This window comes from Sus scrofa, chromosome 12 (genome assembly GCF_000003025.6).
Source record: "Sus scrofa isolate TJ Tabasco breed Duroc chromosome 12, Sscrofa11.1, whole genome shotgun sequence".
In the NCBI taxonomy this organism is placed as follows: domain Eukaryota; kingdom Metazoa; phylum Chordata; class Mammalia; order Artiodactyla; family Suidae; genus Sus; species Sus scrofa.
Window position 1 is genome coordinate 53,455,918 of NC_010454.4, and position 22,045 is coordinate 53,477,962.

Genomic DNA, 22,045 nt, shown 5'->3' on the forward strand with positions numbered 1-22,045 from the left:
TCCCCTCTATTTACCAAGTCCACGAAGATGTGCCCTATATCCTGGGATTTACTTCTGATAGTTCACTGGAGGAGAACTGAGCTTGAGCTACAGTGATCCAAGAAAGATGAACTGGATCAACCACCACATTTATTGGTGTGATTTAAATGCCAAGTTAGCAGAGTTCCCCTTGTGGCTCAGCGGTAACAAACCAGATTAGCATGCTTTGAACCCTGGCCCTGTTAAGTGGGTTAAGGATCCGGCATTGCCTGCTTTGCTGCATCTGTGGTGTGGGCTGGCCGCTGCAGCTCCAATTTGACCCTCTCCTGGGAACCTCCACATGCTGTGCCTGTAGCCCTAAAAAGGTCAAGTTAGCAGCTTAATCTGCAGCAGCATACAGGATCAAGTGAGAGGGCCACAAAATCTGTTACAGAAGGAGAGAATATGGAGGACTGGGAGCTGTCTCAGGCCCAGAGATCTTGAACAGGCTATGCTTGCTCAGCAGATAGCTGGAGATATGGGACCCAAGTCAGGAGAAGGATCAGAGCCAAACAAATGAATCTAGAAGTCATCATGTGAAGTGAAAGCTGAAATGTTGTGTTACCCTGGGAGGATTAGAATGTGGAGGAGACAGGACCAGTCAGAGCTGTGCAACTAAGTCTCCCAGATGGAGCTGGAAGACAGGCATGAGATGCAACCAGGGAGTGTCAGAAGGGAAAGAAGCCTGGAATGCTCAGATTCCAAGAATCAACAAGTGGCCTCTGTTAGAAGAGAGCCAGAGGGTACAGCCTGGACTCTTTACCTACTAAACAGGTAAAAACTGTCATGTCCCGGGCAGGGCTGGAGTTAGGGTGAGGCAAGTGAGGCACCTAAATCCATCAAATGTTGCATCTTTAAGTCTCTTACCCTAGAGTTGGCCCTGGAACTGGGAGGGGACTGGAATGTGGGAGGGGGTGAAGATAAAGACTTTCACTTTTTCCTCTGACTGTCTCTGTTGCTTGATTCTTTAAAAAGACCCCTGGGCTAGGTCCTCTGCTCACCCTGGCACACCACTCACTCCAGGTTTCTTGCCTTCAGGCTTCTGATTAGGTTTGGCTAGTGGGAGACATTTAGTTCAGGGACTCAGTACTGAAGGAGAGATAACCCAGTATGCTTCTCCCTCAACACTGTGCTTATGGCAGTGACTTCCTTCGTCTGTTGAATGCCCTTCTTCCATGGCTCCATCTCTCTTCTAGCTGACAACACCATTTCTCCCTTTGTCCCTTCAGGCCTGAAGGTGGCAACCACTTTTTGCTGTTGCCAGGCTGCCACTGGCCCACCGTACTTTGCTGGTTTCCTTAAACCTGCCCATATCTCTTTACCTGGGCAGTTACATTCTTATTGATTAAACTTGGAGTGTTCCACCTGTGTTCTGATAGGATCCTGAGTAACGTGTATATACTATGGGTTGAAAAAGTGTGTGGGCATTCCTGTCCTGGCTTGGCAGTTACCAAGCCTGACTAGCATCCATGGGGACTCAGGTTCCATCCCTGGCCTCACTCAGGGGGTTAAGGATGCGGTGTTGCAGCGAGCTGTGGTGTAGGTCACAGACTAGACTCGGATCCCGAGTTGCTATGGTTGTGGTGTGGGCCAGCAGCTACAGCTCCAATTCGACCCCCAGCCTGGGAACCTCCATGTGCCTCGTGTGCAGCCCTAAAAAGACTGGAAAAAAAAAAAAAGTGTGCAAAAAACACACAAAACCCCAGTAGGTATAAAGTTCTAAGTTTTTGAGTTAAAAAACTAAGGAGTCATTGCATTGAGCCTCAGCTTCCACATCTGTAAAATGGGGTTTTTGTGACGATCAACTGAGAACAGGTGAAGTGTCTTAATGGGCGTTCAATAAATACTTTGCTCATTATTACTGTTACTGTAACCAGCCAGAACATGGAGGTTAAGAATATATGCTAGAGTTCCCATAGTGGCTCAGCGGAAAGGAATCCGGCTAGGAACCTTGAGATGGCAGATTCGATCCCTAGCCCCACTCAATGAGTTAAGGATCTGTTGTTGCTGTGAGCTGTTGTGTAGGTCATAGACGCGGATAGAATCCCGTGTTGCTGTGGCTGTGGTGTAGGCCAGCAGCTGTAGCTCTGATTCGACCCCTAGCCTGGAACCTCCATATGCCGCACCCCTGGCCCTACGAAGCAAAAAAAAAAAAAAAAAAAAAAAAAAAGCTAAGAGTTAAATAAATGAGTTCATTCAGAAAAGACAAAAGTACAAGAAAGCCAAGGCAGCAGCGGGAGGGAAACTGAGTTCTGGACACTAAAAGTGCTTCTCATGCCGTTTCCTGCATTTAAAGTATGTCTCCTTCACAGTTTGCACCGGACAAGTGAAGCGGGCACAAGGAACAGATCTGTGGGATAATCCCACGTTCTCTAAAGGCCGAGGTGGGAGCAGGGAAGCAGCCTCGCCACTGGCCGGTAGGAAGGGGAGGGATGTCCTTAACCTCCGCCTCTTCCCACGGCGCACGCTGATGACGTTGCCCAGCGCGCCAGGATTCGAGGAGCTCAGGGACTGCGAGAGCTGTTGCCACGTGCGTATGGCTTGCGCGCGCTCACCCGAATGCCCTTGCATGCTGCACTCTGTAGCCATCCACCCCAAGCCTCAACCCGGCCGCTGCAGGATCCCCACCAGGCAGAGCTGCGCCCAGCGGGGACCTGCGTGCCTTCCGTAGTGCATGTGTCCTTTCGCGTTTGTTGGACGTCGGGCAGGGGAGACCCCACATAAACTTAACCGTCCTCTAATCATTTGAGTCCTGGACACTAAAAGTGCTTCTCATCCCGTTTCCTGTATTCAAAGTGTGTCTGTTGGCTGGAGTTCCCGTGTGACTCAGCGAGTTAAGAATCCGGCGTTGTCTGCAGTGGCTTGGGTCGCTGCTGTTGGGCGGGTTCGATCCCTTGCCCGGGAACTTTCCAGGGTGGGGGGGATCTGTCGCCCGCCTATTCTGTGTAAGGCACCATGCTAGTAGTTGGGGAGACAGCCCTGATGTAGATCCTGTCATTGTGCTCTTGGAGCTTCTATGCCACTGGGAATGATAAACGAAAATTGACTGGTTTAATGAACAAAATGAGGGAGTTCCCGTCGTAGTACTGCGGAAACGAATCCGACTGGGAACCACAAGGTAGCGGGTTCCATTCCTGGCCTCTCTCAGTGAGTTAAGGATCCGGTGTTGCCTTGAGCTGTGGTGTAGGCCAGCAGCTATAGCTCTGATTAGACCCCTAGACTGGGAACCTCCATATGCCGCGGGTGCGGCTCTAAAAAGACAAAAATAAATAAATAAACAAAATGATTTTGGAATGTAATAATTCCTGTGAAGGAATTATGGTATGGAGGACAACTGCGAGGCGCCTAACTTTTAAAAGGGTGATAAGCATGGGATGGTGACCGCTGAGAGGGAAATCAAGATCTGGCAGGAGCACCGTTGCTGAGATGAGGCTTGGCCTGAAACTTGTCAGTCAACAAGTTTTAGATTTTTTGGTTTTTCAGCCCCCGGTATTGTTCTGAGCCTTGGTAACCCAAAAACAGCATGGTTCCTGCCCACTTGGAGATTCTGTTCTAGTGGGGAAAATAAAGCTAACAATAAAATGTCAGATAGTAATTTAAATACTGTTTGGGAAATTAATATAAGGCCATGTCATAGTGGCCACTATAGAGTGTTTAGTCAAGGAAGTTCTCTTCAAGAAGGTGAACGTACCTGAAATCTAAATAACAAGCAAAAGGTAGCCATGGAAATATCAGGGTGAGAAAAATACCTTTTGGAATGAGCTTGGCAAATCAGAATGATAGAAAAGAAGCCAGGGTGGTTGGTGCTTTGTGACTGAGAAGGATGGGCCGTGAGATTGGGTCGGAGAGGTAGGCAATGGCCAGATCACATGACAGGTTACTGAATTGAAATGTTACATCAGGTGTGATAAGAAGCTATGATCTCATTTATGCTAACTTGTGGCAAGTGGAATAGAATCAGGGGTACTGGTCAGGAGGGCTACTGGTGCATTAGTCCAAGTGAGTACTGATACTGGCTTGAACTACAGTGATGGTAGCGGAGAGGAAAGGACATGGACAGATTTGGGATATGTTTGGAAATAGGTTCTCTGGTGGATTGGGCATAGAGAGGGCTCAGGGAAAGAAGAATTAAGGTTGACTGCTGTGGTTTTGGGTGGTGGTGGTGTTAGCTGAGGTGGGCAAGACGGGGGAACAGCAGGTCTGAAGAAACGAGAAATCAAAATGTCTTATTTTGGCCCAAACAGGCTATCCTCTGTGATTATAAGTCATCTATGTGGCAATGTCACTTAAGCATTTGAATGGACTAGGTTGGAGTTCAGGGAGAATCAGAGTTGAATAAAGTTTTGGAATCTGGGGGCAGATTATTAACTTGAATCATGAAATTGCTATTTTTGGTCAAACTGCTGCATGCTGGCAGTTTCGTTGGTACAGTCTAATAGATGGTATTTAAAGCCACAGGTCTGGATGAAATTGCTTAGGAAGAGCATTAAGAGGGAAGAGAACAAAGGGCAGGGCCTTGGGTACTCATCGTTTAGAGGTGGAGCCCAAGAGTGGGTAGAGCCACCGTGGGTGATTGAGAAGGAGCAACCAGAAGGTAGAGGAATATCAGGAGAGCCGTGTCACCACACCAAGAGAGGAGGGTGTTTGAAAAAGCAGGAAAGCAGGGAATGAGTAAGTCAAATGCTGCTGAGAGGTTGAATAAGATAAGAACTTAAGTGACCTCTAGATTGTTGCACTCGGTGACCGTGACACAAGAAATCAGCCTTGCGTAAGTTAGATTTGAGATGCCTGTGAGTTGTCCAAATGAAGAAATGAAGCGGTGAGCTTCCTGTCCTCCCACTTCCTTGGGAAGAGGCTGTGCATGTGATCAGAGCGGAACGACTGTACGGATCAGAAGCCTTCAGCTCTGCTAGGAGGAGCTAGGTGTCCCTGAGCACTGGGGCAGCAAGGAGGCCTCCCAGCGTTGCTGAGACCCCCACTCACCTTGAATGGGAAGGCTTTGGAGACAGTGAGACAAAAGAATGGTAAGGAAGCCAGGCAGAGATTAGCAAGTAAAGCCAGGGTCCTCTGGAGAAGCATTGGGACCAGAAGTTGAAAAGTAATTGGGTGAGTTCTCGTCATGGCTCAGTGGTTAATGAACCTGACTAGGAACCATAAGGTTGCCGGTTTGGTCCCTGGCCTTGCTCAGTGGGTTAAGGACCCGGTGTTGCCACGAGCTATGGTGTAGGTCGCAGATGGAACCCAGATCTGGTGTTGATATGGCTGTGCTATAGGTCTGCAGCTACAGCTCCAATTCAGCCCCAGCCTGGGAACCTCCATATGCTGTGGGTGCGGCCCTAAAAAGAAAGGAAGAAAGAAAGAAAATTGGGGATAGTTGTGGAGGGCTAAAGGCTTTGGATTTACCTTGAGCAGAAACATATTTTGAAACACCGAGGTAGAGGAACTATCATTTGACTTCACTGGCCAGCCCAATCCAGCTCATCCTCTGGATTTAGGCTTAGAAGCCATTTCCCGCAGGAAGTCTTTCCCACTCCTAAAGTACTAGGTTAGTACTCATAGTCCCTTGGCCTTACCCACCCTGGACTGGAAGTATCTGGATACCTGGTACCCTAGAATGCCCCCACCTACTACGCCCACCCATCCCTAATGCCGCCAACGCCTCAGCTGTCCTTGAAACTTGAAATCAATTCAACAGATAGGCTGTAGTTAAGATTATTTTTCAGGAACCTAAAGCCTCTCTCCAGCGAGGGACAACTGCAGAGATGTCCTCAGTCCTTCACTTTTTTGTGCGTCCCTCTGGCCACGAGGGGGCAGCCTCTGCATACACACAAAGGAAGCTGCGAGGGGAACTGCCAGCGCTGCAGGGTATCAAGACTGAGTTGTGCTACAACGTGAACTGGACAGGTTGGGCAAGTTACCAGATTCTTGGGAGAGGTACCAAATGCCGGTGGGAGTGTCTCAAGGTGTCCTTGCCCTCTCTCCCCGCAGCTGAGTCCTTCCCAAGCGCCGAGGAGATGAAGAAACTGACCTGGCTGTTTGGCTGCCCCTTGTTACTGGACGATGTTGCTCAGGAGTCCTGGCTCCTTCCCGGCTCCAATGACCTGCTGCTGGAGGTCGGGCCCAGGCATGTGGCTCTCACCCTCGGGCAACTCCATGGACCAGAGCACATCAGCCCTTCCAAACACACTGCCACCTCCTCCACTCTCATTCTTCTTCCTCCTCTTGTGATCCTCGGGAAATTTGTTTTCCTTTCGTGCTCTCCCTGCCTAGAAAGCTGTGCCCCTGCCTTCCCCTTGTGAGAGGATATCTTTGAAGACTGAGCCAGCTCCCAGACATGTTCTGAAAATATATTAGGCTGCCTTCTAAGAAGTTGAAATTGAAGCATTTTGATGCTACAAGAACAGTTATGCTCTATGGAGCTCCCTCTGTGGTGCAACCGGATCGGTGGCATCTTGGGAGCGCTGGGATGCGGGTTCGATCCCCAGCCTGGCACAGTGGGTTGAAGATCCAGCATTGCCAGAGCTGCAGCTTAGGTCAGGGCAGCCAAAAAGAAGAGGAGGGGGAAAAAAGTGATGTTTTAATCTGAATCATCTTTGAAAGCTAGCGTTGGTGCTTCGGTCTGAGGTTGGAGGCTGGTGGTGGCTGATGGGGGAACCGGTAGAGGTGGAAGACTGGCGGGACAGCAGTGGGCAGGATCTGCCTTCCCCCTGGTGTCCTGACCATCTGTCCTAACCATTCCCCACAGACTGAACATCTCCACCCCAACATCCACCAACATTGTGTCAGTGTGCCAGGTCGCGGGGCTGGGGGCCGTGGACCGCGTGGAGACCACCCGGCGCTACCTGCTCTCGGTGAGGCAGTAGGCATCCAGGTGGGGATGCGCAGGAGGAAGTGGGCCAAGAGATTGGGTCCTAAACGCTAAGGAAATGATGAGAAGCAGGGGGCGGAGTTCCTGGTTTGAGGCCCGCCCTGTTTGCAGGTTGTTCACTGCCCGAGGCCACCCGGTCGAGGAGTGACCAGGGCAGAAGCCAAGCCTGTGCTCCCCTTACTAAGCTGTGTGTGCTTGGAAGGGGCATCTTTTTCTAATCTGACCAAAGGCGCCATGAGGACCGGGAGTGGACCACTGTGTCCACTCCTCACCTCTGCCCCCTTGTCCTCTGTGTGTGTCTGCACCCCTAGTTTGCCCACCCCCCTTCAGCTGAGATGGAGGCCATGGCTCTGGCCACCCTGCATGACCGGATGACGGAGCAGCACTTCCCCCGTCCCATCCAGAGCTTCTCCCTTGGGTGCGTCCCAGCACCCCTCAGCGGCCCGATCGACATACTGGCCAAGGGCCGGTCTGCCCTGGAGAAAGCCAACCAGGAGCTCGGTGAGCGGCGGGCCCGGGAGCAAGGCGCAGGCTAGGCTAGCAGGGATGCTGTCTCACCGTCAGCTCTTCCGGGGTTTGCCTCCTAGGTCTGGCCCTAGACTCCTGGGACCTGGATTTCTACACCAAGCGCTTCCAGGAGCTGCAGCGAACCCTAGCATCGTGGAGGCCTTCGACTTGGCTCAGTCTAATAGGTGAGGAGGAAAGGGCACCTTCTGATGTCTGAGCCCGTGGAGGTTGGAAGGGAAGACCACAGGGGCTCTCCATGGCTCTCTCTTGGCCCAGGGCTCCCCCCTCCGCCCCGAGTCTTTTGGAGTTCCCGGGCTCCCCATCCACCCAGCAGTCTGCATTCACATCTTGGTTTTATCTTCGCTTTGGATCTGGACCATCCAGACTGTTGGCAGAATATGCCTTTGGGGGATCTTTTTTGACCTGTGATCTAAGCACGAGTTGGCCGTAATGCTGCTGTTCATGCTGGTGAGAAGACACAGCAAGGCCTGAGAAATGACCCCTGTTTCCACCCTGCCTTCCTGTCCCCACGGCACCTCCCCTTGCAGTGAGCACAGCCGACACTGGTTCTTCAAGGGCCGACTCCACGTGGATGGGCAGGAGCTGGCCACCTCGCTGCTTGAGGCCATCATGAGCACCCAGGCCTCCTCAAACCCCAACAACATCCTCAAGTTCTGTGACAACAGCAGGTGGGCTGGGCCCTAGGCTGGGGCGACTTCAGACTCGGGGGGATGGGAGTCCCCAGGCTCTGGAGGGGTGGTAAGCACAGATCCCAGGAAGGAAGCGAGGTCCAGAACGGATGTGTCCACAGCGCAATCCAGGGGAAAGAAGTCCAATTCCTGCAGCCTGAGGACCCCGCACGGCCAAGCCGCTTCCAGCAGCGTCAGGGACTGAGACATGTTGTCTTCACAGCAGAGACCCACAACTTCCCCACAGGTGAGCTGAGTCCCCCGCGGGGAGAGGCCGCAGGTGCCCCTGGGGGCCAGCAGGTAGGCTGCGGGTCCTTGTTCTCAGTGGGGTGTCGGAGATGGAGTTTTCCTCTTTGGGACCCACACGTCTCCCTGCTCTCTTCACAGGAGTAGCCCCCTTCAGCGGTGCAACCACTGGCACAGGGGGCCGGATCCGTGACGTCCAGTGTACAGGCCGCGGGGCGCACGTGGTGGCTGGCACTGCTGGCTATTGCTTTGGAAACCTGCACGTCCCAGGTCCCATCTCTCCCCTGCTACCTCTCTCCCCGTCCAGATTCTTTGCCCCAGCAGGCCCCGAACCTTCTTATCTCTTAGGTCAAAGGGTCATCGTGGGAACCTTTCCTTGGGAGGGAGGGCTCTGGAGTAGTTGGCCTTTCGCCAGCCGTTGTCATGTGGACAGTAGGCCAGGGTCCCCCACCTTCTTTGCAGAACCTCAGTTTTCTTTATAAACTACTATCTACTCAGCAACAAAATGTGATATTGGCTTGGACTTAGGCCCCTCAGCTGCCCCCAGAATCAAATTTCTTAGAAAGCATTGAGTACTCAGGTCCCGGGAGTGAGAGGGAGGGCTGGTGCGGGAGGTGGGGAGCAAGACCAATGCTTTATTGGCGGCTCTGCACCTCCTAAGGTAGGAGTTCCTATGATGGGACATTCCACCTGCCCAGGTGGGCCTTGGTGGCTTGGACTCTTCCTGAAGGACTCTGGTTCCTCTGTCCTCCGTCCTCACAGTCCCTTCAACTTCCTCCCTCCTGCCCAGGTTACAGCCTGCCCTGGGAGGATCCAAGCTTCCCGTATCCTGGGAACTTTGCCCGACCCCTGGAGATTGCCATCGAGGCCAGTAATGGGGCTTCTGACTACGGCAACAAGTTCGGGGAGCCGGTGCTGGCTGGTGAGGCTCGGGGGACGGGCCATAATAGACACGGATGATAGTTCCGGGGTGGGGGGGTGGGGGGTGACTCAGTGACCTCGAGGAATTTGGGTCCTTAGACCCTGTCCCCTCTCCCCGTATCCTCTGTGCTCCAGGCTTTGCCCGCTCCTTCGGCCTCCAGCTCCCAGACGGCCAGCGGCGTGAGTGGATCAAGCCCATCATGTTTAGTGGAGGCATCGGGTCCATGGAAGCTGAACACATGAGCAAGGAGCCCCCAGAACCAGGTAAGAGCCTGGCACCTCTCCAGATCCCCCCGACTTTCTCTCCAGCACTTGGCATTTGGAGGAGAATTTAGAAGATACTTTAGTGGTTTATTTATTTTCTTTAATGGCCATACCCATGGAAGTTCCCAGACTGGGGACTGAATCCTAGACCTACGCCCAAGCTACAGCGACACCAGATCCTTGAGCCCACTGCACCAGGCCAGGGATCAACCCCTCAACCTGAGCTGCTGCAGTTGGATTCTTAACCCACTGTGCCACAGTAGGAACTTTAATCTAGTGGTTTGTCTTTAATCTCCCAGCTCATGTCTCTTCTTCCTAGTCCGGGTTTTCAAGACAGGGTGAGGCTTTCTGCCAGTGGGGCAGGCTCAGTGTGTGTGGCCTCAATCTCTTCCTGGGTTGACTTCTGCGTGGCAGGGGCCCACCCTGCTAAGTCAAGGCAGCCAGTGTTTATCCAGGACCTGCTTTTATCTGCGAACTCAATTCAGTCTCTCAAACAATGAGCGCCCATCTGGTGCTGGGCACCGTGCTAGGAGCAGTGGTGGAGTCAAGATAGCGGCCAGGGACCATTCATTGGATGAGTGAGCAGTCACATGGTTCAGAATTTAAAAGGTGAAGAAAGGTTATGCAGTGAAAACTCCCCTTCCCTATCCTACCAGAGCTATTTCCTACATATGCAAACCCATGTGTGTTTTTGCCACCCCTCCCCCTTGCATTTGGCCTTGCCTGTGGCATGCAGAATTTCCCGGGCCAGGGATTGAACCTACACCACAGCAGTGACCAGAGCCACGGCGGTGACAATGTCAGATCCTTAACCTGCCAAGCCACTAGGGAACTCCTCTGCCCCCTTTTTTAAAACAAATAGCATATGTGCTTTTTTTTTTTTTTTTTTTGCTTTTCAGGGTTGCACCTGCAGCATATGGAAGTTCTTAGGCTAGGGGTGCATCAGAGTTGTAGCTGCTGGCCTACACCAGCAGATCCAAGCCACAGTCTGTGACCTACACCACAGCTGCAGTGGCTACAGCTCTGATTTGACCCCTAACCTGGGAACCTCCATATGCTGTGGGTGAGGCCTAAAAAGACCATAAAAAAAAAAAAAGAAAAAGAAATAAACAGGAGTTCCCACTGTGGCTCAGCAGAGAATGAACCTGACTAACATCCATGAGGACGCAGTTTCGATCCCTGGCCTCGCCCAGTGGGTTAAGGATCTGGTGTTGCCGTGGCCTGTGGTGTAGGTTGCGGACTAAATAAAGTATGCAGGTCAGTGGTTTTAGTATGTAAACCAAGTTGTGCATTAGTTGCCACTGATTCCAGAACATTTTCATCACCCCAGAAAGAAACCCTATGCACACGAGCAGTCACTCCCCCATGTCCCCTCTCTCCCTCAGCCTCTGGCAACCGATAATCTACTTTCTGTCTCCATGGGTTTGCCTGCTATAAATGGTATCACGCAATATATGGCCTTTTTTTTTTGTTTTTTTTTTTGGTCTTTTTCTAGGGCCGCACCCGCGGCATATGAAGGTTCCCAGGCTAGGGGTCTAATTAGAGCTACAGCCGCCAGCCTATGCCCGAGCCACAGCAGCGCGGGATCCGAGCCGCATCTTCGACCTACACCACAGGTCACGGCAATGCCAGATCCTCAGCCCATTGATGGAGGCCAAGGATCGGACCTGCAACCTCATGGTTCCTAGTCGGATTTGTTAACCATTGAGCCACGACGGGAACTCCCAATCCATGGCCTTTTGTGTTTGGCTTCTTTCACTTTGCATGATGTCTTCAAGGTTCATCCATATTAGAGTATGTGTGAGTACTTCATCTGTCCTTATGGCTGAATGACACTCCGTCATGTAGATACGTCACTTTTGTTTATCTGTCCATCAGTTGACAGATATTTGGGTTGTTTCTGCTGTCCACCTGTTGTGAATAATGCTGTGATAAACATTTGTGTATAAGTTTTTCTGTGTCCTTTTGTTAAAGAACATAAATAATGCCACAGGGTTTAATTTTTTTAATGATTTCTGTTTTTTCCACTGTAGCTGATTTATAGTGTCCTATCAATTTTCTACTGTACAGCAAATGACTTAGTCACACGTACATATGTACATTCTTTTTCTCACATTATCATGCTCCACCATAAGTGACTAGATGTAGTTCCCAATGCTGTACAGCAGGATCTCATGGCTTATCCATTCCAAACACAATAGTTTGTGTCTATTAACCCCAGATTCCCAGTCCATCCCACTCCCTCTCCCTCCCCCACCCTTCTTGGCAACCACAAGTCTGTTCTCCATGTCCATAATTTTCTTTTCTGTGGAAAGGTTCATTTGTGCATATTAGATTCCAGATACATGTAATATTATATGATGTTTGTCTTTCTTTTCTGACTTACTTCACTTAGTATGAGTGTCTCTAGTTCCATCCATGTTGCTGCAAATGGCATTATTTTGTTCTTTTTTATGGCTGAGTAGTATTCCATTGTGTATATATACCACACCTTCTTAATCCATTCATCTGTTGATGGCCTTAGGTTGTTTCCATGTCTTAGCTATTGTGAATAGTGCTGCAGTGAACATACGGGTGCATGTGTCTTTTTCAAGGAAACAGTGTTTAATTTTGTACACAGGTGATTTTGTGCCTGTGCGAACAAACTTGGAGGGTAAATTTCTTGAAGTCTGTTTACCCAATCAGAGAGTCTGTGCATTTGTCATTTTGATTGCTCTCCTCTAATATCAGCCTCCCTTTGTTCTCACCCTGCTTTGTACTCACCCTTCTTCTGGTCACTTCCCCAGCGTTCTGATTCTGCCCTCCTTCCTGGCAGGCATGGATGTTGTGAAGGTGGGGGGTCCTGTCTACAGGATTGGAGTTGGGGGCGGGGCCGCTTCGTCTGTGCAGGTAAGTGGCACTAGTTCAGATGCAGATGCCATGTCAGCCGGGTCCTGTGCATGGGTGGGATGTGATCCCCACCCCCGAGCTGAGCTATGCCACCTGTTCCCCCAGGTACAGGGAGACAACGCCAGCAACCTGGACTTTGGGGCTGTGCAGCGGGGGACCCAGAGATGGAACAGAAGATGAACCGCGTCATCCGAGCTTGTGTGGAGGCCCCCAGGGGAAACCCCATCTGCAGCCTCCATGACCAGGGCGCCGGTGGCAATGGTGAGAGAAGGGGCCGGGACGAGGGACCAGGGCCTGTCGGGTCTCCTGCCAGGTTTGGTTTAGGGAGAGGCATGAGGATCTGCAGCTAAGTGTCCAGCTCTGCATCCCGTCCTCCACGCCTTCCATGTTCTGCACAGGCTCAGGGTTGGGGTGGGGGCTGGCAGCCTTCTGCCAGGAGATAATTGGTGGAGAGGGTGCAGCAGTGATTGGACGGGGCTGCACAGAATCGGGTGTCCGAGGGAGGCTGGGAAAGGCCCCCTGTCTGGTGCCGACCGTGGCCAGATCAGCACCTCTCCTGGAAACCCTCTCGCCAGGCAACGTCCTGAAGGAGCTGAGCGACCCAGCTGGAGCCATCATTTACACCAGCCGCTTCCAGGTGGGTGTCATCCCCACAAGTCTGGGGGTCTCCTTTCCCTGCCCGTCCCAGGTGCCGCCCCCCACCATTGGCCCCCACTCCCAGCAAGAACGTGAGACTTGGGAGTGCCCACCGACCCTTCCCTTTCATCCTCCCCTGTGGACGTGCAGCTGGCGGACCCAACCCTGAATGCCCTGGAAATCTGGGGGGCTGAATACCAGGAGTCAAATGCGCTTCTGCTGAGGCCCCCCGACCGGGACTTCCTGATGCGTGTCAGCGCCCGGGAACGCAGCCCGGCTTGCTTTGTGGGCACCATCACCAAAGATGGGAGAGTGAGTTAGCCCAGGCAGTGGGTCGCAGATGCTGTGGGTGGGTTTGAGCTGCCTGGGTCCGGGAGGGAGAGCCATCTCGGGACCGAGACGGGAGGGAGAGGGTGGGACCCTTGGCACACTCGTGGGGAAGAGCATGTAGGAGGTGGGGGGTGGGGGGGCGCTTCAGTAGGAGAAGCCAAGTGGGGCAGAAAGAGAAGCGTTTATTCCCTGCTGGTGGTCATAGTCTCATTCCCTCTGGATGGTGTCCCTGTGGTCTGTAGATAGTGCTGGTGGATGACCGGGAGGGTCCTGTGGGAAGAGATGGCCAGGGGGATGCCCCCCCGGCCCCTCCCCCAACCCCTGTGGACCTGGACCTGGACTGGGTGCTGGGAAAGATGCCTCGGAAGGTACGTGGGACCAGGCGGGGTGGCTCTGTGTCTCCCGTCTTTGCCCTGCTTGGGGGCTTTGCCCCCTGCGTGCCCAGCCCTCCCCGGGTGCTCACACCCCATTGCCGTCTGCATTGCAGGAGTTCTTCCTCCAGAGGAGTCTCCCTGTGCTGCAGCCTCTGGCCTTGCCCCCAGGGCTGAGCGTGCGCCAGGCTCTCGAGCGGGTTCTCAGGCTGCCTGCTGTGGCCAGCAAGCGCTACCTCACCAACAAGGTCCTCCCTGTACCCCGGCTGTGCCCCCTCAGCCCTCCGCTCCCTCCCCTCTGCTCACCCACCCCCGGGGGTGGCTGCGGGGTCCCCCGTCCCCAGGGAGAAGCGGCAAGAGCAGGGCAGCCACCTTGATGGCTTGGTCCCCTGCTGTCACCTGCCAAGTCTTGTCTGTTCTGGGTGAGCCAGGTGTCCCGCCCTCCTCTGGTCCCAGTCCCCTGGCCTCTTGTCAACGGCACCTGGTTCTGCAGGTGGACCGCTCTGTGGGCGGCTTGGTGGCACAGCAGCAGTGTGTGGGACCCCTGCAGACCCCTCTGGCGATGTGGCAGTTGTGGCACTGAGTCACCAGGAGCTCGTAGGGGCTGCCACAGCCTTGGGAGAGCAACCAGTCAAGAGCCTGCTGGACCCCAAGGTGGCTGCCCGGCTGGCCGTGGCCGAAGCCCTCACCAACCTGGTGTTTGCTCTGGTCACCGACCTCCGGGTGAGTCCCCTTGCAGCTTCTGCCCTGGAGGCCACTGGGGACACAACTGCCTCCGCCATCCCCCTACCCCTCTGCACCACCCCCTGCACTGCTCTTCTCTAACACTGAGTCTCTGCCGCTTCCCAGGATGTGAAATGCAGTGGGAACTGGATGTGGGCAGCTAAGCTCCCAGGGGAGGGTGCAGCTCTGGCTGACGCCTGTGAGGCTATGGTGGCAGTGATGGCGGCCCTGGGTGTGGCGGTGGATGGTGGCAAGGACTCCCTCAGCATGGCTGCCCGGGTTGGCTCTGAGACCGTGCGGGCTCCTGGTGAGGTCTGGGCCACAGGGCGAGGGGCAGGCCTGCGGGCCTGGGCTGCACCTCACTCTCCACTCCTTGCCCTGCAGGGTCGCTGGTCATCTCAGCCTACGCTGTCTGTCCGGACATTACGGCCACTGTGACCCCGGACCTCAAGCATCCAGGAGGGAGAGGTATGAGTTCTCGCCTGCCTCACAGCAGTGCGTATGTCCAGCCTGGTCCTTTGTTTGGGGTCTGCTTTGTGAGCGCTGGGCCCCCTCATCTCAGCCCCAGGGCTGTGCTACTCTCTGGGGTGGGGTCCAGGTGTCTCGCTCCATCCTGGGAACCTCAGGGAGCATGGCGGGGAGGGCTTCTCCCGAGCCATCTGTCTCCCCTCACCCCTTCCTGGCTCCTCAGGCCGTCTGCTCTACGTGCCCCTGAGTCCCGGGCAGCACCGGCTGGGGGGCACAGCTCTGGCCCAGTGTTTCTCCCAGCTTGGCGAGCAGCCTCCTGACCTGGACCTTCCTGAGAACTTGGTGCGTGCCTTCAACATCACCCAGGGGCTGCTGAAAGGTGAGCGAGGCTCCGGGGAGATGGTTCCTGTGGCTGCCGCGTGGCCGGCATTGACCAGCTGAGCGTGTGAGAGGGGGCACGAGGGATCCCACGCCCTTCTCTCGGGTTCTCTGAGTGTGCCCTCATTCTCACACCTGCCGGGGCCACCAGGTTTGGGCCCCAGGGTAGCAGAGCACTTTTCTCCTTCCTCCAGACCGCCTGCTCAGCTCAGGCCATGATGTCAGTGACGGGGGCCTCATCACCTGCCTGCTAGAGATGGCCTTTGCCGGGAATTGTGGGATAGAGGTGGACCTCCCTGCACCTGGGGTCGATGGTGAGGAGCCTCGGGTCTAGATTTGGGGCTGGGCTGTCTGCCCCCCCCTGCAGACCCCCTGTCCTATTAAAGAATGGAGGGTTCCCAGTCCCTTTTCCCCGAGTCTCATGCTGTCTTTTCTGACCACTGAACCAGGTGGCACTGCTGTCCCTGACTGCACCCCTCTGAGACCTCTCGCAGACCCTGATGCCACATCCTTGGTCCTGCTCTCCCAGGCCTCACCCAGCCCTGACCCCTGCCTTGGTTCCTTTAGCCGTAGCCACCCCCCCCATTCCACCTCTGAGTCCCTGACAGCCCCACACCCTAGTTACCTTGATGCCCCCATTACTCTCCTAGCGCTGCCTGTGCTGTTTGCTGAGGAGCCAGGCCTGGCGTTGGAGGTGCAGGAGCCAGACCTGGCCCGAGTGCTGGCACGTTACGGGACTCTGGCCTCCACTGCCTGGAGCTGGGCTGCACGGGCGATGCCGGGCCCCATGCCATGGTGAGAGAGGGAGGAATGGCACAGAGGGCAGGCTGAGGTTCACCTCTGCCAGCCTTGGAGGGGGCCCGGGGTGGACAGCCTGGCTCTCAGCCCCTGAACCTTTTGCCCATCTCTAGGTCCGCATATCAGTGAACGGGGCTGTGGCTGTGGAGGAGCCCGTCGGGCGGCTCCGATCCCTGTGGGAGGAGACCAGTTTCCAGCTGGAGCGGCTGCAGGCGGAGCCGCAGTGTGTGGCGAAGAAGAGCGGGGGCTGAGGGAGCGGACGGGGCCCACCTACTACCTGCCCCCCACCTTTCCCAAAGCTTCCGTGCCTCACGCACCTGGTGAGGGGGCTGTGCAGAGGCTTGAGCTCCCGAGCACTTGGGGGCTTGGGTGTGGGGGCTGCCCTGGCAGAGGTGTCCGAGGGCTGGGGTGGGGACGTAGAGCTCTGGCCCAAAGACACTCCTTCCCCCAGGCGGTGCCACCCCCCGAGTTGCCATCTTCCGAGAAGAAGGCAGCAACGGAGACCGGGAGATGGCCGATGCCTTCCACCTGGCTGGGTTTGAGGTGAGCAGGGTGCCAGGCAGAGCCGGGGCTGGGCCTTGGCTGTTTGCCCTCTAATGCGTTCCTTCCCCGTCCTGCCAGGTGTGGGACGTGACCATGCAGGACCTCTGCTCTGGAGCAGTTGGCCTGGACACGTTCCGGGGAGCGGCCTTCGTGGGCGGCTTCAGCTATGCCGATGTCCTGGGCTCTGCCAAAGGTGAGTGTGCGGCCTCCGCCTCCTCCCTCCCAACATCCTGTAGAGGTGCCTGAGCTCCCTTCTCCCATGACGAGAACGAGCCTCTCACCTCCCCAAAGCCAGCCAAGGAAGTGTGAGTGCATTCATTCTGCACCATGCTATGCCTGCAGGAGGCCTGCTTAAGTGAGCCAGGTCGGCTGGGTGGTGCCATCCTGACCCAGGGGGCACATGCCCTTTTTGAAGCACAGCTACTACTCAGGTCTAGCAGATTGTCATTTTATGTAAAATTTTACTTTTTTTTTTTTGTCTTTTGTCTTTTTAGGGACGCATCCATGGCATGTGGAGATTCCCAAGCTAGGGGTCTTATCAGAGCTACAGCTACTCGCCACAGCCACAGCCACACCAGATCCGAGCCGCGTTTGCGACCTACACCACAGCTCACGGCAACACCGGATCCTTAGCCGGCTGGTTGAGGCCAGGCATCGAACCTGCTACCTCGTGGTTCCTAGTCGGATTCATTAATCACTGAGCCACGACGGGAACTCCAATCTGACCTTTTTTTGTCTTTTGAGGGCTGCACCTGAACACATGGAAGTTCCCAGGCTAGGGTTCAATTTGGAGCTGCAGCTGCTGGCCTACACCACAGCCATAGCAACACCAGATCCTTAACCCACTGAGTGAGGCCAGGGATCAAACCCGAGTCCTCGTGGATCCTAGTCAGGTTCATTACTACTGAGCCACAACAGGAACCCCCTAAAATCTTATTTTTAAGTGTCAGGCACCTAAACAAATTTTGCCTAAGCAGGAAACTCATTATGGGCTGCCTCTGGCCCAGGAGTTGGCAACATCTCTTTTAAGCAGGTAAACCTGTTTCTTCCCTGGCGTTGGCCTGGAGCTCTTCGGAGGGGGAAGTTCCCGGGGGGAATGTGACAGGACGTGCTGGCACGAAAGGGCAGCCATCCGCCTCTTTCTGGTTCTCACCCCAGCCTCTCTGTTCCCTCCTAGGGTGGGCAGCTGCCGTGACCTTTAACCCACGGGCCGGGGCTGAGCTGAGGCGCTTCCGGGAGCGGCCAGACACCTTCAGCCTGGGCGTGTGTAACGGCTGCCAGCTGCTGGCTCTGCTGGGCTGGGTGGGAGGCAGTCCCGGGGAGGAGGCAGCAGAGAGGGGCCAGGATTCCTGGCCAGCCCGGCCCGGCCTCCTGCTGCGCCACAACCTGTCGGGGCGTTATGAGTCACGCTGGGCCAGCGTGCGTGTGGGACCCGGGCCAGCCCTGATGCTGCGAGGGATGGAGGGCGCCGTGCTGCCCGTGTGGAGCGCTCACGGGGAAGGTCAGGCTCCGGGAAGGCGGGGGGGGGAGGGGGGCCAATGAAGGAGCTTTGCCCTCACGCCCCCCCCTTCCATCCCAGGTTACATGGCATTTTCCTCTCCGGAACTCCAAGCCCAGATCGAGGCCAGGGGCTTGGCTCCGCTGCACTGGGCAGACGATGATGGGAACCCCACAGAACAGTACCCCCTGAATCCCAACGGGTCCCCAGGGGGCGTGGCTGGCGTCTGCTCCCCTGACGGCCGCCACCTGGCTCTCATGCCGCACCCTGAGCGGTCTGTGCGGCCTTGGCAGTGGGCATGGCGGCCTCCTCCCTTTGACACGCTGGCCACCTCGCCCTGGCTCCAGCTCTTCGTTAATGCCCGAAAGTGGACCCAGGAAGGAGGCTGCTGAGCAGGCCAGGAGGCCGCCCTGGGCCCCATGGTTTGTGCCTGGGGTGACTGCTCCCCTCTCACGCATTCCCTTTAGAAATACCTCATATTCTTTCCAACTGTGTTTTGGAGGGACAGGGACCAAAATCCCAAAAAAAGCCTCAGCTCATTTTACTAATCTGCCTGTCATTGCCTTACGCTATTGGACCTGTTTTCAGTTCTACTCTGACATGTTTTGTTCTTTGTGGGCCCGGGAAGCCCACATGGGCTGTGAGGGTTTCAGAGAAAAGAGCCTGCAGCAGAAAGTTAGGATGCAGGGGGGGACGGGGTTCCACGGCGCCCCCCTCACTGTACCACGTCACTCGTGTCACTTATCTGAGCTGTCACGTATGGCCCCCTTCCCCATCACCGGGGTTTAGGGGATGGGGGTGTACAAAACCATGCAAGTCAGGTCCGCAGCGTTCTCATCTGAAAACCAGCAGCAGCTTTCTGGATGCTTCTTTTTAAATGCTGCACAGTGCTGAGCATAACCAATCGTTGGCAGCTTCTCTGACAGGGTCTCCCTCTGTGCCATAGGGCTGCCCTGCTGCTGGCCTCTGAACTCAATTTTCCTGACTTTTTGACTTTGAATGTAGCAGATCGCTTCCTGACAGCAGTGGTCAGCACCCTGATGCCTCACACCGAGTAGTATTCATTCATTCATTCATTCATTCCTTCCTTTAACATTTGATTGATGATTCACCACGGTGCCAAGCACTCTCACTGCTGCCAGGGAGTTTATGATCTAATAAGATTATTTTTTCTTTCTTTTTTTTTCTTTTTCTTTTTTGCTTTTTATGGCCATACCTGTGGCATATGGAGGTTCCCAGGCTAGGGGTCTAATGGGAGCTACAGCTGCCGGCCTACACCACAGCCACAGCAATGCCAGATCCGAGCCACATCTGCAACATACATCACAGCTCACAGCAACACTGGATCAGCTGTGGCTCAGGTTCAGTCCTTGGTCCAGAAACTTCCATATGCTGCAGGTGTGGCTATAAAAAAATAAACATGATATAAATAAAAATTAAAACAAATCCTAAGAGTTCAGTAAGGTTCTTGATAGCGTCACTCCATCCCCGCCCCACCCCCTATTTTTTTTTTTAACAAAAGAAGAACTAAGAGCTAAATAAATTGCCCGGGGTCACACAGCAAAGGGCAGAGCCAGAAGGCCATGTCCAGTGATGCAACATCTGCTTCCCACCACTCTGCTGTCACATTTCCGGGAGGAGGCGTCAGGGATTCTTGCCGACAGCTGTTCTTGCTTCCTTTGCTCAGAAGAGTGTGTGTAGAGGCCACTTCCTTATGACTGTGTTTTGTAGCTCAAGTCGGCTTGCCCCTAAATAACATCTTTTTTTTTTTTTTTTTTTTTTTTGTCTTTTGATTTCTTGGCCACTCCCGGGAATATGGAGATTCCCAGGCTAGGGGTTGAATCGGAGCTGTAGCCACCAGCCTATGCCAGGGCCACAGCAACGTGGGATCCGAGCCGCGTCTGCAACCTACACCACAGCTCACGGCAATGCCGGATCATTAACCCACTGAGCAAGGGCAGGGATCGAACCCACAACCTCATGGTTCCCAGTCGGATTCGTTAACCACTGCGCCACGACGGGAACTCCTCAACATCTTGATTAAAGAAGTTTCCCTGAGAATGGAGCCTGGAATCTCAGATTCCCAAGGGCTTTGGGCCTGCAGGGAAGGGGGAGGCTGAGAACATGGGCTCTTGGTAGAGAAGCCTAAGAGAAGATTGTCGAAAATCACCACTTGAGGTCTGTTTTTCCTTATTGCTTTGCAAACGGACCTATCCAGAGCAGGGTGGGGCTAGTAGGAGTCATTTCTGGCTTTTGATTTTTTGGCCACATCCTCCGCATGTGGAGGTTCCCCAGCAGATCAAAGCAGAACCACAGCAGTGACAACTTCAAATCCTTAACCCATTTCATCACCAGGGAACTCCCATTTTCAGCATTTGAATGTATTTGCTGATGCTGGGAAACCGTATAAATATTGTAAATAATCTCAAATGCACAGTTTTGGAGGCTAATACCAAGGCTTGGATGTCAAGTTGACGAGCACTTGATGCAAAACTAGAAGTGAGGGAGGGGGTAGACAGGCCTTGGGCTGAGAACAGCTGGGACCTGTCAGGCTGAGTAAATTGGGCCTTGCTTCTCTAGAAGCAAGTTAATGGCAGGAGCTGAGCTCTGCTGGAGTATAAAAGTAAGATGAAGGTATTCCTGTTGTGGCTCAGTGGGAACCAACCTAACTAGTACCCATGAGGATGAGGGTTCACTCCCTGGCCTTGCTCAGTGGGTTAAGTACCCAGTGTTGCTATGAGCTGTGGTATAGTTTGCAGACGTGGTTCGGATCTGGTATGGCTGTGGTGTAGGCTGACAGCTGTAGCTCCTATTCGACCCCTAGTGCCTAAAAATAAATTAAAAAAAAAAAAGATGACTGCTTCAATCAATCACTCCTGCGGTCAAGGAGACCCCCCCCCCATTACACATGTGCAGAGTCAAAAAGGAAGGGGGCACCAGGCCATCTCAGAACCTTTTGCTCTGGAATCCGTCTTTGCCAAAAGATGGGCACGCATATCGGGGAGGGCCCTGGGTCCAGCCAGAACTGTCTCACCTCTCTGATGTGCTCCTCATTCAGGGGTACACCCAAGCCCTGCTCCTTTGGGGTGTGGATTACTGCTCTGCTTCTGTCTTAGATAAATAGACTACTCTCTGTGCTCTCCCACGTCGTACTGTGTCTCTAACAATAAAGTTTATACCTGTTTTTGCAGTCTTTGCCTCCTTAAAACATTCTTACTTTCAACAGGGGCCAAGAATCAGCAATTCTACTTTTAGCTCTATTAATCTAGTGGCTAGGATTCCTGGTTTTCATCCAGGCTGCCCAGGTTCAAGTCCTGAGCAGAGAATTAAGATCTTACTTCAAGCCATCCCTCACTGCTCTCCGAGATCAGAAGGATGGTGGAGGAGTTCCTGTTGTGGCTCAGCGGTAACAAACCCAACTAGTATCCATGAAGACACGGTTTGACCCCTGGCCCCACTCAGTGGGTTAAGGATCTGGCGTGGCTGTGAGCTGTGGTGTAGGTTGCAGACGCTGTGGCAGTGGTGTAAGCCATCAGCTGTATCTCTGATTCAGCCCCTAGCCTGGGAACTTCCATAAGCTGTGGGTTTGGCCCTAAAAAACAAAAAAAAAAAAAAAAAAAAAGGATAATGGAGGTCCCTGGTGGCTCAGTGGGTGAGAGATCTGCCATCGTTGTCACTGTAGTGGCTCAGGTCGCCGCTGTGATACAGGATTTGATCCTGGTCCTGGAATTTTTGCATGCCAGTGGGTGCAGCCTCTCCTCCCAAAAAACAAAGCAGAAGAATGGTAACTGAGGTAACTTGCTGATTGGCTATCATGGGTAAATTCATGCATTTTGGAGATGGAGTGGTTTCTAGTTTAGATCACTCTGGCCAAGCAAGAAGTACCCTCGGACACTGC

The 22,045-nt window shown here is 54.0% G+C and overlaps 1 protein-coding gene across 1 annotated transcript; it reads left to right on the plus strand.

The window, feature by feature from the left end:
* PFAS (phosphoribosylformylglycinamidine synthase) lies at positions 2,484 to 21,337 on the plus strand. The gene is given in 33 exon segments (XM_003358276.4): positions 2,484 to 2,548; positions 5,742 to 5,922; positions 6,007 to 6,142; positions 6,764 to 6,869; positions 7,198 to 7,387; positions 7,474 to 7,530; positions 7,533 to 7,578; positions 7,942 to 8,082; positions 8,205 to 8,329; positions 8,470 to 8,598; positions 9,119 to 9,250; positions 9,385 to 9,513; positions 12,329 to 12,402; positions 12,508 to 12,550; positions 12,553 to 12,663; positions 12,978 to 13,039; positions 13,189 to 13,350; positions 13,611 to 13,736; positions 13,856 to 13,987; positions 14,233 to 14,296; positions 14,299 to 14,462; positions 14,589 to 14,769; positions 14,847 to 14,930; positions 15,154 to 15,309; positions 15,503 to 15,622; positions 15,959 to 16,039; positions 16,042 to 16,103; positions 16,220 to 16,334; positions 16,337 to 16,426; positions 16,558 to 16,649; positions 16,728 to 16,842; positions 17,827 to 18,150; positions 18,229 to 21,337. Coding segments are annotated over 33 exon segments (4,101 nt in total). The 5' UTR covers positions 2,484 to 2,488; the 3' UTR covers positions 18,540 to 21,337.